At 42.5% G+C, this 16,659-nt stretch overlaps 1 protein-coding gene across 1 annotated transcript in view; it reads left to right on the top strand.

The window, feature by feature from the left end:
• Positions 1-14,400: 14,400 nt before the first annotated feature.
• Positions 14,401-16,659, top strand: part of LRP1 (LDL receptor protein 1) — a 744,558-nt gene continuing 742,299 nt past the window's right edge. The window contains exon 1 of the mRNA XM_068228249.1: positions 14,401-14,509. Coding sequence (XP_068084350.1) covers positions 14,401-14,509 — 109 coding nt within the window. The remainder of the gene's footprint in view (positions 14,510-16,659) is intronic.

Raw genomic sequence — 16,659 nt, forward strand, 5'->3', positions numbered from 1 at the left:
CTCTGGCAGGCCGGTCCTGGATAGCAGCATCCCAACGCCAGGGGGCGTCCTCTTCCACTGCTGTGCTGCCGTCGCCGTCTGGGGCGCTTTCCTGGATTGCGCCCGGGTAACAGGTCCTTCCTGGTAGGCCTTGGTCTGCGTCCACTTCGCAGAGGTGGTCCTGGAGGAGCGGTCTGCGTCCACCTCGCAGTGCTGAGCCGCTCGGCCTGGGTCGCACAGTCGCCGCGCCAGGAGGCGGCATACTCCACCTCCGTGGTGGCGTCGCTGGTCTCCGGCGTGGTCGGGAGGACTTAAGTCGGTATTAACTACCTTATTCCTCGTCCATCCGTCCTTTCTGGCCGTCTGGGTGGCAGTTGAGCTGGTCTCCGTCTCGGCCCTCCTCCTGAGGGCGCCGGCGTTCGTCCCTGGCACGCCGTCCCTCCCTGGTAGTCGGACGACCTGAAACAGAGAAGAGAGCTCGTTCTCCACGTCGCGCATCCGCTCCTGGTTGTGATACCTGATGATGAGGCCTCCTGGTAGAAAGCTCTCCACGGACATGGTCGTCGAGATCTTCTTGCCTCCGTGGAGAGGGCGCCGCATTCTGTCCAGGACGAGGCTCTGTTCAGAAGGTACAGGGTGCCCCGGCCTGTAGTAGACGCTGGTCTCTCCTATTGTGCGTATTCTTTATATACCGGACTCAGTGATGACGTGACTGCAGCTGGCTACTCGACGGTCGAACCAGCTTGCACAAACTGGAACTTCCTTCGTAGCGCACCAGTTTCAAAACCGGCATCACAACATATACCAGACTGAATAGCTCTAATAATAACGTTATTGCCTTTACGTCCCACTAACTACTTTTACGGTTTTCGGAGACGCCGCGGATTCCGGAACTTAGTCCCGCAGGAGTTCTTTTATGTGCCAGTAAATCTACTGACACGAGGCTGACTTATTGGAGCACCTTCAAATACCACCGGACTGAGCCAGGATCGAACTTGCTAATTTGAGGCTAGAAGGTCAGCGCCTTAACCGTCTGAGCCTCTCAGCCCGGCGAATAGCTCTATTAGGATATCCAATGATTGGTCTCCTTGAATAATATTTAATATCTCTGCAGGTATAGCATCAGGTCCAGGTGTTTTTCTGTTTTTGCAGTTCTTGAGTGCATATTCTACTTCCTAGCGAGTTATTAATGGCCCTTCACCTGTCTCACAAACAGAAGGACAAGGTCTCCTGTTATCATGGAAAAGATCAGTCGCATATACTTTCCAGCTGTTCAGTTTTTCTTCATGTTCGATGATGACCTTTCCTTGATTGTTACATAATAGTCCATTTGTTCTAGTATGTACCCCTGCATCTTCTCTAATCTCTTTTGTGCATGTTAGATGCTTAGATTCACATTCTTTTATGTCCTTACGCTGATTGCCCAGCCATTCAGCGTTTTCCGTTCTAATCATTTGGCGAATTTTGGTCTGGAGTTCTTTATACTTTTCCCAGTTCTTATTCTTTATCATTCTCCGTTGGTCCGTCAAATTAAGGATTTCGATAGTCATCCATGTGCTTTTTCTAACTCGTTTGTCTGGCAGTAGATGACGATTCCTTGTATCCAATACAGTTGTTTTGAATAGACTCCAACTGGTTTCATTGTCTTTTGGCATTTCAGTCTCGGTGGTTAGCTGCTCACTTGGGTCTTGTAGTACTGTTCTCCTATTGTTTGCTTCTTAGAGTTTAGCAGTATCAAATTTAGGACTGACAAACTTTTTCATGATCTTTAATTTCGGTTCAATTTTAGCGACCACTGGATTATGATCCGATGAACATCAGCACCAGGAAAAATCCTCACTGGCTTAATGCATTTTCTGAATCTTCTTTTAATCGAAATTTAATCAATCTGATTCCTTACAATACTTGAATCAGTTTTAACATTTGAATTCCAGGTGTACACTCTTCTTGCTTTTAACTTACAGAAGGTATTCACAGAAGGTATTTGTCACAACAAAGCTCTCATGTTGACAAAATTGAACAAACCTGTCCCCGCGATCATTTCTCTCACCCAACTCATAATTATCAATTTTATTCTCTCTCTCTCTCTCTCTCTCTCTCACACACACACACACACACACACACACACACACACGCACACACACACACACACACACACACACACACACACACACACACACACGTCCCAATTTTGCATTGCTTTCTCCAATTAGGATGGTTATTTCCGAATTTTTGGTTATTTTAAGGGGTTCAGTAATGTATCCATAAAACTTTTCTATATCAGCATCAGTCCCATCACGTGTGGGAGCACATACTTATGATATATTTGAGTTAAACTTGATCACTAAAACTCTGTCCGGTAGTGGAATGACGGCCTTGACTGCATTATTATCTTTCTTACCCAGTATGATGCCAACACCATTTAAGTGATTTTGTTCGTTGTTTCCTAAGTAATAGATAAAATGATCTTTGATTCTGCAACTACCTGATCGCTGGCCATCGCATTTCGCTTATTCCCAAGATTTATAAAACTATTTTTTAAGTGTTTCCAAATCTCTGATGGTGTTATAGATCATTCCTCCTTCATACATACTTCTTACATTCCAAGTGCATATCTTCATTACGGCCGACCCGGATATTCTTAGCACCCCCTGGTCACTGAAGGCCTGCCGGAAACTGGGTTCCGAGGTATTCGTTCGTTCAGCCATATTGATTATATCACTGGGAAAATTAATTGACGTGGTTTCTGTTGCCTTCATCAATGCCATTTTAGGCCATTCATCAGCCACCCTTAACATAGGGAACATTCGCTGTTGTAGCTGCCTCTTTGAGGTACAGACACTGCGGTTGATATCTGCTCCTTTTACTCAGTTAACCCCAGCGTTAGGCTGCCTCATCCGCCACCGACACCGTACCGAAGCCCTTCTTCACCGCTGTAGGTACCGTTGAGACGTCTTCACTCGTAACTCTGAGCTGGGTCCCTTAACAGATGCTGCAAATGTTCTTGAATTTGCATTACGCTACGTAGAACAGCACAGTGCTGCAACGCCGACTTGCCCCAGGGGCTCGTAACTTGGGAGCGTGAGTTGGCAACCACAGGGCCCTTAGCTGATTCATGGCATTGTTTCCACTTGTGCCAGGCTCTTCACTTTCGTCTATCCTACCCGACCTCCCTTGTTCAACTCTTGTTCTTTTCCGACCCCGTAGGTTTTAGGTTTAAGAGACCTAGGGAGTGTTCAATTTTCACGCGCTTCGTGGCCCTTGTCTTCATTTGGCCAATACCTTAATTTTTTGAAGTGTCAGACATCCATTTTCTCCTCTGATTGGTGTTAATAAAGGATGGTTGCCTAGTTGTACTTCCTCTTAAAACAATATTTTTTTTTGCTAGTGGCTTTACGTCGCACCGACAGAGATAGGTCTTATGGCGACGATGGGATAGGAAAGGCCTAGGAGTGGGAAGAAAGCTGGCTTGGCCGTAATTAAGGTACAGCACCAGCATTCGCCTGGTGTGAAAATGGGAAACCACGGAAAACCATCTTCAGGGCTGCCGACAGTGGGATTCGAACCCACTATCTTCCGGATGCAAGCTCACAGCCGCGCGCCTCTAACCGCACGGCCAACTCGCCCGGTAAAACAGTAATCACCACCTGCACGCCGACTGACGTGAAGTTCATGCGATGTTGGCGCAGTATCACATCATCTAGCGGGTTAAGTTCCTTACTCCAAAAGATGATTACTGATTATTATTTTTTAGTTAAGTGAAAGTTACGTAATGAAGAGGAACATAGTGTTAAACAGTACGGGTTCTTAGACATTATGCGATATATTAAAATTTCAAAGGCCCTCGTCGGTTCATTGACAAAGCCATTTGTGACCATCCTTCGACACCGTAAAATAACACGGGTAACACGTACTGTAATTCTTGTCGATACGCGACGAGTTTCGAATTGGAAGTTACAGTTGCACACAAGATGTTTTAATTTGAGAAACACACTGTTTGTGACGGTGATTATGGTTTGATTTTTACATCCAGAACCCATGTGTGGATCACGTCACCAACGAGGAGGTACTCGGTCGTGCCGGGAAATATGCAAAGTCGTAGCCTCGCAAAAGGCAGGAAAGCAGTGCATTTTGGTCATATCTTCCGAAATGACACATACAGCCTGATTGCGGATGACAAGATAAAGGGGAAACGTGGACATGGGCGATGAACTTCCGACAGTGGTTGGACATTTAGGGTACGGCAACACAAAATAAAACAAAAAACAAACGAAATGCTCATTGATGGTCGCCACCTTTTGTGAGATGACGGCCTCAAAAGGAGATAAGAAAATAATATAATTAGGTCCTCTAAGAATTGGAGAGTTTTGGAAATTAAGAAGTAACAATGATATTTACCAGAACATAGAAAACATATCAGAAACAACAAGAAAAAGGAGATTGCTATTTCTTGGACACATTTACAGAATGGATGACAATAGACTAACTAAACGAATCTTCAAGTACCTTTGGGAAAAGAAATCAACTACCGCCTGGATTCAAGAAGTCAAGAAAGACCTGGAAAGGAACAACATACGAGAAGAAGAATTATTGGAAAGAAAGATTTTTAGGAAGAAAGTCTTACAAATGGAAGGATTCCAAGGGAGGAAGGAAAAGAAAACAGGCACAAAGTGGACTGAAGACAGGAAAAAGAAGCACAGTGAAACAATGAAAGAATACTGGAAGAAAAGGAAAGAACTAAGGAGGAAGAATTGAAATTGTAACGTGGTCCTTACAAGGCCGGAACGCAATAAGAAGAAGAAGAATAAGAAGAAGAGGAGGAAGAAGAAGAATATAATTAGACCAGTGCCTCGAATTTTGGACTTATTGGTCTGTAGTTAGTGAGGGACATACTGTATAATAGGAGAACATAAATTGCTGGTAAATAACTAATTCACATGGATCAAAACCAAACATTCAAAGCAGCATTACATCTATCGACAACTTGAACTGTTAATGATTGGGTAAATCCATGACATTTACCCCGTAATTTAATTAATATCTTGGTCCATAGTGCTTTAGTAATTTTGTAGCCTGCCGAAAACGCTATTACGTTTGCTTTCGTCAGAGTGAGATCGCCAACAAGGCGGTAGCTGACTGAATAGAGTTAAGTCCAGTATACGAATGAATATCGGCTTTGTCTCTCTGTTCATTTATGTACCGAATGTAATGAGCTCGCCCTTGTGGCTGCATGACATCATCAGTTACTAGTCACTTGGAGAGGGTCCATGCGTGTTGAAGGGTCTTGTTCCTGCCTTCTTGGACGTGCGGGATGGCACATCACTCCATTAGACAGTTACTCGTCTGTTAGGTTTAAATAATACTGACTGTTAGGTTGTTTCAAGTGCATAGACTTCATAAAGTAGTATTTGTAAGGAATAACATATTCACAAAATATTTGTATTTTCCGAACTGTTAGCTAACTAGTGAGCTGACCGTGAAGAAAAGGAATTTTCGTAGTACATGATAAACCATGCTCGTTTATAGAGCATTCGGACCTTAAAATGTAGGACAGCAGTAATCGGATAATTCATGTCATTCCTTCTCCAACGTTTTGCAATTAGCGCTGTCCTTCTCTAATGCAGCGGGCTTGCCAAAAGTCCGAAAATCTGAATGTTATCGGTTAAAATGGGAGATTATCATGTTATGTTCAAATTTCAAGCGGCATTTGATGTCGTTAACAACAACAACAAAAACAAAAGAAACAAAAAGTAATTGAGTGTGAAAAAGTTAGTGTAAAGGAACGTTATGCCAAATGCAAAGTCTTCATTAGATAGAACTTCACCATGTCATAACTCCTATTTCGTATTCATTATGTTTGTAATTTTGTCACTGCTGGTCAGCTCGTCGCAGGTAAGTTTGATTTTACATGTGAATGATAAGGAAATGCAGTATGTGTGTTTCTTTTAAGCCATGTTCAGAGATTTTTATGTGCAGGTACGAAGAAGTCAGTCGCTGGCCAGCGTCTTTGCTTTTGAGTTTATATGGGGGCCAAAGCGAGGCAAATGGTCTTCGGATATTAAAGTTATTTTTAAAACCAACCCAAAGTTCATCGCGCTTAGGTCTTAATTTGTGACAGGTAGAACGTCTCCTTGAGGTAAGGGCAAATACAGTAGGGACAATACGCGACACTTACGGATTTAGCTTTGCTAAAATGGGAGACAATTCGACGGTGGCGCTCCTAGTGACTTGACCTGAAAAAATCGCGCTAAATTCAAATATCAATGGAAATGTATATACGGAAATGGACAAATAAATTACATCTACAAAGAAAGTGTTATTGAGATATTAACTTCGAAGTTGGTAACGCAATTCTGGATAAATGAATGAAGAATTATTTAAAAGGTTATTATTCAAAGACTGAAATTAAACATATAAACAAGATGTGAAATGGCTTGATCTTTCATTTATGCATTACTTTTTTAGCTTTAGCATTCCCGCCTGAACTCTTACGGTTGGATTTGTCTTTTTTCTCATTTAAAAACATTGTATCATCACATTAAGACACTTGACAATAAAAATATCTGCACATTCCTTACACATATGATGCAATGAATTAAAATTTAATAGCTGGACAGTTTTCGTAACATGAAGCCTACTAACACAAAGAAAATCTATAGAATCCCGGCTTTAATCTGAGAAGAGGGATAAAAGAAAGAAAAGTATGAAAATGTTGTCGATAGTGATGCTTTGAGGAATATGTACGTACAATTAGAGTAAAAATGTAACATACCCTTGGCTGTATAGTCGAGGATTTTTAAAGTCGCTGGCCTGGAAATGATCTGAACAGATCTTATAATTCTTTTATAAGCGTAACGTCCCTCCTTGTTGTACACCTTATCCAAATCACTTCTGTGACATTTCAAAACTCAAAGATCACACCTACAACAACACATCGGTATTGAAGGTTAACTGCTGCACTATACAATAAAATATGCGTATTATATTTTAAGCCAGTTAAAATATGGGTCGAGCAGGTCACAAGATTATGAAGTACTATGAGAATCTCTTTGTCAATGGAAGAATATATATGCAAACACAATATTACTTGCATTTTCTTGTCACGAGGGAAGCGAAAGAAAGACCGCTCATTCTTCTCTACTTCATAGTTACTGCAGCCAAACACAGCACATACCTTTCCCCTCATGTTGAGAGGAGATATCAAGGAATGACACACGCTACTATTTAATTATGTCAAATCACTGAAAACGCATACATAACACCAAAAACTTCACACACAAATACACGTGCTCTTATGACAGAATCAGTAGTTCTCGGGTCTACCCGCTAGAGAGAGCTCTAATAGCTGTCCCTCGATATTTCGCTCAGTGTCGCGTCTTGTCTCTACTGTATTTGGTAAGGGTCTCCAAAACAATCACGTGCTTTTAAATCTCCAGAGAGTCGTATGCAGTGTAGTGTTCATTTTGTCAGTAGTATAATAGTGATTGAGTACAGATCAATGATAGATATACGGTTCTTGAAGTCGAGTGGATTGTGTTTGTGTAGTTTATAAGTTCGTGTTCGTGCGTGGGGTATCTTAGATCAAAGAACAAAGGCAGAAGTGTGTACCGTGGATCTTTAAATTAAGAAGAAACGTTCCATAGGTAAATTCCTGGGAAAAGAACGCAGTATTATAATGAGTGTCCTGGATTATTTTTCAGATGCAATGCATCTGAGTAGCGCAGTCACTGAAACGGCTGGAGCTACAGGTTGTTCCGAAAGAACAGTATATGCTAAAAGGAAGACACATAGGGTCCTCCAAATAAAATGAAATGGGGATGGAATGAATACGACTCGTGGACAATATTATCATTACCTCTAGTTAAATAAATCTGGCGGTTGCCTCATCACTAAGAGTTTATCAAATAAATTATTTAATTATGCTTGTTATGGTGATACCCGTGGAGCAGAAAGAGGTTAAAGAAGGTGCCGGGGTGAATGGGTCTATCTAGAATGTCAAAATTAATTTTAAACTTGGACTGAACGTTATATTTCTTTTAGAACTTCAAACTTAACAATTTTTCATAACAATGAACATCGGGTACAAAAGCAATCTTGAAACAAAACTAGGAAGATCCAAGATCAGTTAATTTTACAGATTCTGGGCTTCAAGCCCCTAGTTTTACAATTCCAGAGATACCGGATCCAGTTTACAAAACTTTAATTAAAAATAAGGAATCATTAAGTCAAGGGCAGAAATCCCCTAATTCAAGAGCACTTGCTCCCAAAATACAATATCTAGCCTTCCAGAGGGACTCTTTACCATTATCAAAACTTGAAAAGTGCTAATAGGCTCTCAGTTTCTTATAGCCTGCTCAAGGAAATATGACGTCAAACTATTATAATCTCTGGCCTCACAAGGCACGAATTACAAATGGAAATTGCTTAATACAGGGGTATCTAGTACCCAACCTACAGGGCCTTTGCGAAAAAAGAACAGGTTAAATAAAACGGCCCGAACACAAACTGAATGAAGGCGAACACTGCGCTCCAGATAATGAAACATTAAAACCTATAGGGCTCTCGGCCGATGAAACAGGGGCTATTCCAAAACTACTGAGGTGGCTCGCGTGTAAATAACTTTAACATATTACAGCAAGGTTGCAAAACGTAGTCACCTCAAACCAAGATGAAGGGGAGCTCGAGAGGGTAACTCACTCTCTATCCCCGATTTACAGTTAAAGATTTTATGAAGTTTTTACATTAGCCGAAAGAAAAGTTACATTTTAGAAAAGTATTGATACAAAATCAAAGATTCGGACCTTCCCCTCGAATAAAGCTGCGGCGGTAGCAAGAAAGAATGAATTTATGTGTCCATTACCTTACAGATGTTCTGCTGACCAAAGAAAGAGGCGGCCCCGCCTCCTGCCTTAACACACACTTAGTGAGACGATGATCAGTTGACAAGGAGACATGAAAAGCCGCAGTTTATATACCCTCAAGGAAAGTTCGAGAGAATTCAAGACTAATCCAGACCTGCCCTCTCAAATTTTATTGGTGAATTCAAAGTGAACAAGAAATGCGGGATTGGTTGAAAATTAATTACCAAAATTTATGATTGGTCCGATTCAAACCTGGCGGAAAGAAAAAGAAGTGTTGCCAACCCAAAAATAAATGAACATAGTCAGTTATGGACGACAACCTAGAAACACAGAACTTCTTTAAGTTATAAGTTCTTTCACCTTGCACCAGAGTGCATGCTCAGAGTTTTTTGGTAATGTCATCTGTGGAAAGATGTTCAAACTTCTTGATGAATAGCAAACAAAACAAGGAGAAATTCAGTCAGTTTAGGAAACTTCATAATAACAAAATTACTTAATTTTTCAGTGGTGACATCTTCTGATTAAAGTTCCAACTTCATGTGGTATCAATTTCACCTTTTGACCAATAGAGGAGTTCATTAAGGCGCTTATTTTGAATGCGCGGCGTTGAGGTGTACCTCCCGGTACAATGCTTACTATGTACAAGAGAAGACTTACTTGACTTACTGCCTGTATTTCCTAAGTGGAGCATAGGGCATCAATGAACTTCCGCCACCGGACTCTGTTCTGCGTCATCGTCCTGATCTCTGTCCAGGTCTTCCCTCCTTTCTCCATCCCTTCTGCTATTACACTCCTCCTCCATGTGTTTCTTGGTCTGCCTCTTCTCCTGCTACCTTGTGGGTTCCATTCCAGGGCTTGTCTTGCTATGTTGTCTTTATCTCGCCGTAATGTATGCCCGATCCACTTCCATTTCCTACGACGCATCTCAATATCAATGGGTGTTTGAGGTGTTTTTTTTTTTTCACAGTTCTTCACTGGAGATTACTTGTGGCCACCATATCCTCAGGATATTCCTCAAACTTCTGTTCACAAATGTTTGAAGTCTGCTAATCAGTTGTTTGTTAGTCTTCAATGTTTCACACCCATAGAGCAGTACTGACTTGACATTTGTATTGCAGATGCGTAGTTTGGTATAGGTGTTACGTTCCCTTGATTTTCAGATTGGTCTCAGCATTGCAAATGCTTCTTTAGCCTTATTTATTCTATTTCCTATATCCTCTATAGTTCTTCCCTCAGGGGTGACTATAGTTCCCAGGTAGCAAAACTGGTTGACTTGTTCGATCTCTTGGTTTCCTAAAAATAATAGAGCCTTGTTTCGGTTATTATAACGCATCTCCTTGGTTTTCTTTCCATTTATCTTCAATCCCACTTCTGATTCTTCGGTTTTTAAATCATTCAGCTTTGCTTCCATATCCTTAAAACTATTGGCTAGCAAACACAAGTCATCCGCAAAGTCCAAGTCCTCCAACCTGCCTGTCAGTCCCCATTGAATTCCTCTTCGGCGATTCATTGACTTCTTCATCATAAGATCCAGCACCATCAGAAATAGTATTGGTGACAGCAAACAACCTTGCTTAACTCCTGTGTTTACTGGGATGGGCTCAGCAAACATCCCCTGATGTAAAACTTGGCATGTGTAGTTCTCATACATTTCTTGGTTATTTTTATAATTTTCTTTGGAATCCCAAACTCTTTCATGGCTTTCCACATCTTCTTCCTCATTACATTATCAAATGTCTTTTCAAAGTCTACAAATAGTAGATACAGTGACGACTGCAGCTCCATGGATTGTTCTATAATTATGCGCAGTGTGTTGATCTGGTCTGTACAGGAGTAACCTTCTCTAAATCCTGCCTGTACTTTCCTCAGCCTTGAGTTAACTCGCTTTTTGATCCTTTCTAAAATTATTCGTGAAAGTACCTTACTTGGTATCGAAAGGAGGGTAATCCCTCTCCAGTTATCACATTCTAATAAATCTCCTTTCTTCGGAAGCTTAATCAACAATCCTTTCTTCCAATCTGTGGGGATCTTTTCTTCTTCCCAAATCTTCTTGAAAAGTGGGAACAGAATCTCGACTGAAGTACCCACATCCACTTTCAAGGCCTCCGGTGTGATATTGTCCATACCTGCCGCTTTGCCATTCTTTAGTTGTTTAATGGCCCTTTGGATCTCTGTTCTTGATGGCGGTTCTGTACTGATAGCAACATCTTCCTGCTCTTCTACGGTCATCACCTCTGTCTCTTCTTCCTCGATTGTTTCACGATTCAAGATCTCCAGAAAGTGTTCTCTCCATCTTTCTAGCTGTTCTTTTTATGTGGACAATAATCTCCCATCTTTGGCTTTCACTGGCTTGTCAGATCTAGAAAACTTTCCTGTTAGTCTCTTGGTAATGTGGTAAAGGGTCTTACTATCATTGTTTTGTGCTGCCGTCTCAGCTTGTGTTGCAAGATTATTGATGAATGCTCGTTTGTCACGTCGAAATCTCCTCTTCACTATTTGGTAAGTTCATTAAAGTCATTTCTAGCTTGTGCCTTCTCTTCTTGTGTTCTTGCGGTATTGAGTCTCTTCTTACATTCCTTCCTTTTGATTCACGGCTCAGAAGTTATCCATTCCTCTCTTCCTCTCTCCCTTTTGAGGAAGAAGGACAGGATATTGAACATAATTGGAAGAGCATAGAGAGTACCTACATTAATACCTGTACAAGAGAAGCCCTCTGATTAATTACGTAAAGTATTACATTCTTAAGGAGCCTCCGCGGCTCAGGCGGCAGCGCGCCGTCCTCTCACTGCTGGGTTCCGTGGTTCAAATCCCGGTCACTCCATGTGAGATTTGTGCTGAACAAAGCGGAGGCGGGACAGGTTTTTCTCCGGGTACTCCGGTTTTCCCTGTCATATTTCATTCTAGCAACACTCTTCAATATCATTTCATTTCATCTGTCATTCTGCCCCAGGGGAGTGCGACAGGCTTCGGCAGCCGGCACAATTTCTATCCTCGCCGCTAGACGGCGCTTCATTCATTCCATTCCTGACCCGGTAGAATGACTGGAAACAGGCTGTGGATTTTCATTCATTACATTCTTAGGAATTTAAGAAGCTGCTCATCTCAGGTAACACTCTGTCTCAGGCTGGATGGCTCCATCTTCCTCGTCGGGAGATGTTCCGAAAACTCGTTCTCCACGGTTCTGGTCCTGACTTCTCGTTCCATAATCGCGAATCCTCTCTGAAGCTGCTGGTACTGGAACCGGCTGTGCTGAATCTCGTTCACTGCCGACTGATATAAGCCTGGTAACATGTATATGCAAATTTGTGACCGTTAGCTATTTGGCTTAGCTATAATAAGTATACGGTTACCTGTACGTGATGATTACACGTTACATCTGGCTATGGTCAATTCACCCGCTATTTCAGTATGTCTCTGCATACACGTAGTTCAGGAATTACGGCATCTCCGCGTCGCGATGACTGACAGAACACACGGCACTCTGTCACTCGTTCTGTAATATCGGAATCGAACTCGGCACTTCAACTTCCGCGCGCTCGCGTATTGTCGCGTTTTTGTGTTCTGGACGTGCACTAATAGATTTGTTTATGTCTTTCACACATGTGCATACACTAACACTGTGGCACTGCCTTATACATATTACGATCGCGCGACCCAGTCGGGAAAATAAGACATTCAGTTAGCGCGCGCCCTATGTCTGAAGAAATGCTCTCCCAAAGTTCAACTGTGCGAGGACAGGTATGCATGGTTAAAGTCTCCGCTGGAGATCGAATGTTGTACTAGACTGCTAACAGACCGGTAAAATGTTACTGATAGATAAAACGAATGTTAATTCTCCTCCGCTCTCCGACTTATCACTTCTGTTGCTCCTCCTACACTAGATTTTCATATTCACCTCCCAGGTTCTCTTCCAGCCATATTTCAATCCTTCTTCCCGCCTATCCCTCATTGGTCCTGGCTTCACTTTTGTGTCGGGTGGTTGGTCCCTAAGTTCGATTCCCCCAGTTAACCAGGGTCTGGCCTCAATCTGCCCTTTTGATCTCGTCTTCCGTCCTTTCGGCTTGAAAGATGTTTTCGAACCTTCGGCCTTCTCTCAAGGTTTGTTTTCTTTATATGACACTCTTCTCGAGTTCTTTACATATCTTATATTTTTGCGCACCCTTTTATCAAGCATATCCATATCCAGCCGGTCCAGGCTTTGTCACCTGCGATGTATTGTTTCGCTGGGCAAGCAATACGCTCTTTCGTCTGCACACTTTCTTATCCATAGTTTATGTCTGGTAGGGACAGGTTTATGAGCGGTATTGTCGTGTTTTTGTCTCTACGTCCTTTTCCACGCAGCTGTCTTTCCCTCCTGGCTTGCCGCTAATGTACTGTAAACATAAAACAAACATTTAGATTTCGTGACTACGGAATTGCCCCAAATAATGCTTACGCACAACAGAATGAGCGCGCAAGCATAAGGGCTCTACAGAGGAAGTCTAAATCACGCCAGTTCAAAATGTCTACCCACGGTATTATTATTATTATTATTATTATTATTATTATTATTATTGAGAGAGCACGCTTGGGAACATTGACTGTGTTTCTGGATTGAATAGATCAAAATTATAATATCTCAGCAATCTGCATTGGAATCTGCGATGATAGTGTATTCCACGTTCTTATACCGAAAAGAGGCTATGTTTACGGCAAATGTACCTTCTCTAGTAGTTCTTGGGATCAACGCTACAAACAACCACGCTTTTACCCGTGTTAAATCACGCTCTTCAATAGGATTGATACACTGTCATATTCAGACATCGGAAGTTCGTATCCTGACACTGACTGTGGCTATCATTAATATTGTTTCATCCATGTTTTTCCTCACTGCCTCTAGCCTAGTTGGGTCGTGCCTTATTCCTTGGCACCTATCCCATTCGTAGGTTACACATAAATGCACTGGTATAATGACCAAAAATGTTCCGAGAATGTTACATGAATAAAGAAGAACACCAAGAACAACAACTTCTGCAACAAACACTATGAACATAATTATTTTGGCTTCTATACTTTGATATTTTTTCATTCAGTCCAGACAAATTCTTTTTAAATGTGCTGCGTAACATTCCAGCTGCTAATGGTCTTTGGGAGATGGAGTTTTGTCGTGAAAGCAGCTCTTTAATTTTTGTATAAATCACCTGACATGGTTTAATCGCATTTGAGTATTCTTGAACGATGATCTACCTTGTTACGAATGGAAAACACTGATTGTACACATAGAAGGCAAGTGTCTAACCATTTCCACCACACAACTGGGTACTTTTACCCATCTTAGGCCCAAAAGTTTTCCATTTGTTCACAACACTATAGCAAAAACAAAGCCATTTTTGTACAGACCCTGAAAGGCCGTTGGAGGAGTGGAAAGTAAAGATTTTCAGTATCCGTAACTTATGCACTAAATTGTAACGAATGGGTAGCTCTTTGCCCAGTCGCCTTTGCTCACAGGAGTTAACTTTGTACTCACTTATGCTGTAGGCTGTGTGTGCCGCTCCACACAATTGAAAATTTCTACTTCTTGATGGGGAATCAAACTCGCGTCCTTCCGGGTGAACCGAGAACTCCTTCACCGCCTCGGAAAGGCAACTACTCATATCACTATAGTCAAAACTCAGATGACTTTCTTACATGTGAGTGCATGAATGTAAAAGTGTCCTACATGAAGTATTATTTTGTAACCTGAAATGGTTTCTGTGCCGGCGGACCGTTTCAAGGCCGGCAGCTGACGGGAAGACAGTAGCAATGCCAGTCGCGTCTCTTGGAGTCACGACGCGACGTTGCGTCACGCCCATCCTGTCCTCACAGTTCACACCTGACATTATTTATGAACTATTAAAATGTGTTTTACGTCGCACCGACACAGATAGGTCTTACGACGACCATGGGAGAGGAGTGGGAAGGGAGTGGCCGTGGCCCTTTAAGGTACTTCCCTGTATTTTCGCCAATCTACAGGGGCTGCCTAGCCGTGGCGGTAAAGGAGTGCTCACTTCATCCGGAAGTATGTGGATTCGATTTCCCGTCAGGAAGTAGAAACTTTTAAGAAATGACATTTCCACTTCTGGAGCGGCACTTAGCTCTTGAGACTCTGCCTCAGAAATGAGTACCAAGTTAATTCCTGGGATCTTCCACTTACCTCGGCACTCCCCGGAATTAACCTGTACGGAGATGGCTTTGCTTTCTTACACTGTCCTACAAAGAAATTAATTACTACTTTTTGACTTGTAGGGGTAGCGTGCCTGCCTCTTACCCGGAGGCCTCGGGTTCGATTCCCGGCCAGGTCAGGGATTTTTACCTGGACCTGAGGGCTGGTTCGAGGTCCACTCAGCCTACGTGATTATAATTGAGGAGCTATCTGACGGTGAGATAGCGGCCTCGGTCTAGAAAGCCAAGAATAACGGCCGAGAGGATTCGTCGTGCTGACCACACGACACCGCGTAAACTGAAGGCCTTCGGGCTGAGCAGCGGTCGGTTGGTAGGCCAAGGCCCTTCAAGGGCTGTAGTGCCATGGGGTTTGGTTTGGTAAGATTCTACGAGGCTGAACGTTTCGCTTGCTATTAAGGGTACGTGGCTGCGAAACCTGCGTATTTTAAGTCCCATTTTGTAGGGTCATATGTAGAAAACTATTTGTTCCAAGGCTGCCGAACTGTGTTTACGTTGCATTCGGTAGATAGTGGGTTCGAACCCCACTGTCGGCAGCCCTGAAAATAGTTTTGCGTGGATTCCCATTTTCATACCAGGCAAATGCTGGGAGTATGCCGTAATTAAGGCCAGGGTCGCTTCCTTCCCACTCCTAACCCTTTCCTAACCTATCGTCGCCATAAGGCCTATGTGTGTCAGTGTGACGTAAAAGCAAATTGTAAAACAAAAAATCCACCAAACAACCGCCCGACCGAACAATATGCTCACCTTTTAACGTCAACTAGGGGAAGATACATGCACAATATAAACTAATTTTTCTTCCTTAGTTTACCAACAGGGATGCAAATAGCAACAAATCAGTTTGAACATTCACATTTTTACCGCTTTAGGTACATTTTGACGGAGGTTCTGCTTCACGAGTCATAGTTTTGTTGTGCGAACTTAATACAATAAAGGCTTAACTTACAGGTGTATCCTATTAAAACGGGCTCTCAAAAAGATTATTTTCCCCCAAAACATTTGAACGGATTTAGTGCCATACTACATATATTTCAGGGAAAGATGTACGTTTTGGAAGTCGTTCTTATAGCCTTTACGCATTTAAAGAAATATACTGTTATGGTTCTTGAGAACAGTGTACCTGACGATTTAATTCCTATTTTTTGTCCAAAATGTAATATTTTTGCTAATGGCTGTACGTCACACCGACACAGATAGGTCTTATGGCGACGATGGGATAGGGAAGGCCTAGGAGTTGGAAGGAAGCGGCCGTGGCCTTAATTAAGGTATAACCCCAGCATTTGCCGACAGTGGGATTCGAACCCACTATCTCCCGGATGCAAGCTAACAGCCGTGCGGTTAGGGGCGTGCAGCTGTGAGCTCGTATCTGGGAGAGTGGGTTCGAATCCCACTATCGGCAGCCCGGAAGATGGTTTTCCGTGGTTTCCCATTTTCACACCAGGAAAATGCTGGGGCTGTATCTTAAGGCCACGCCTTTCCTGTCCCATCTTCACCATAAGACCTATCTGTGTCGATGCGACGTTAAGCAAATGTAATATTAGTTAACAGCTGTGGGGGTTGGGTGGCAGTCGTGCCGTCATATTTACATAGCCATTTAAAATACACTTTTGTTTCAGGAACG

The sequence above is a fragment of the Anabrus simplex genome, chromosome 6, assembly GCF_040414725.1.
Source record: "Anabrus simplex isolate iqAnaSimp1 chromosome 6, ASM4041472v1, whole genome shotgun sequence".
Lineage (NCBI taxonomy): Eukaryota > Metazoa > Arthropoda > Insecta > Orthoptera > Tettigoniidae > Anabrus > Anabrus simplex.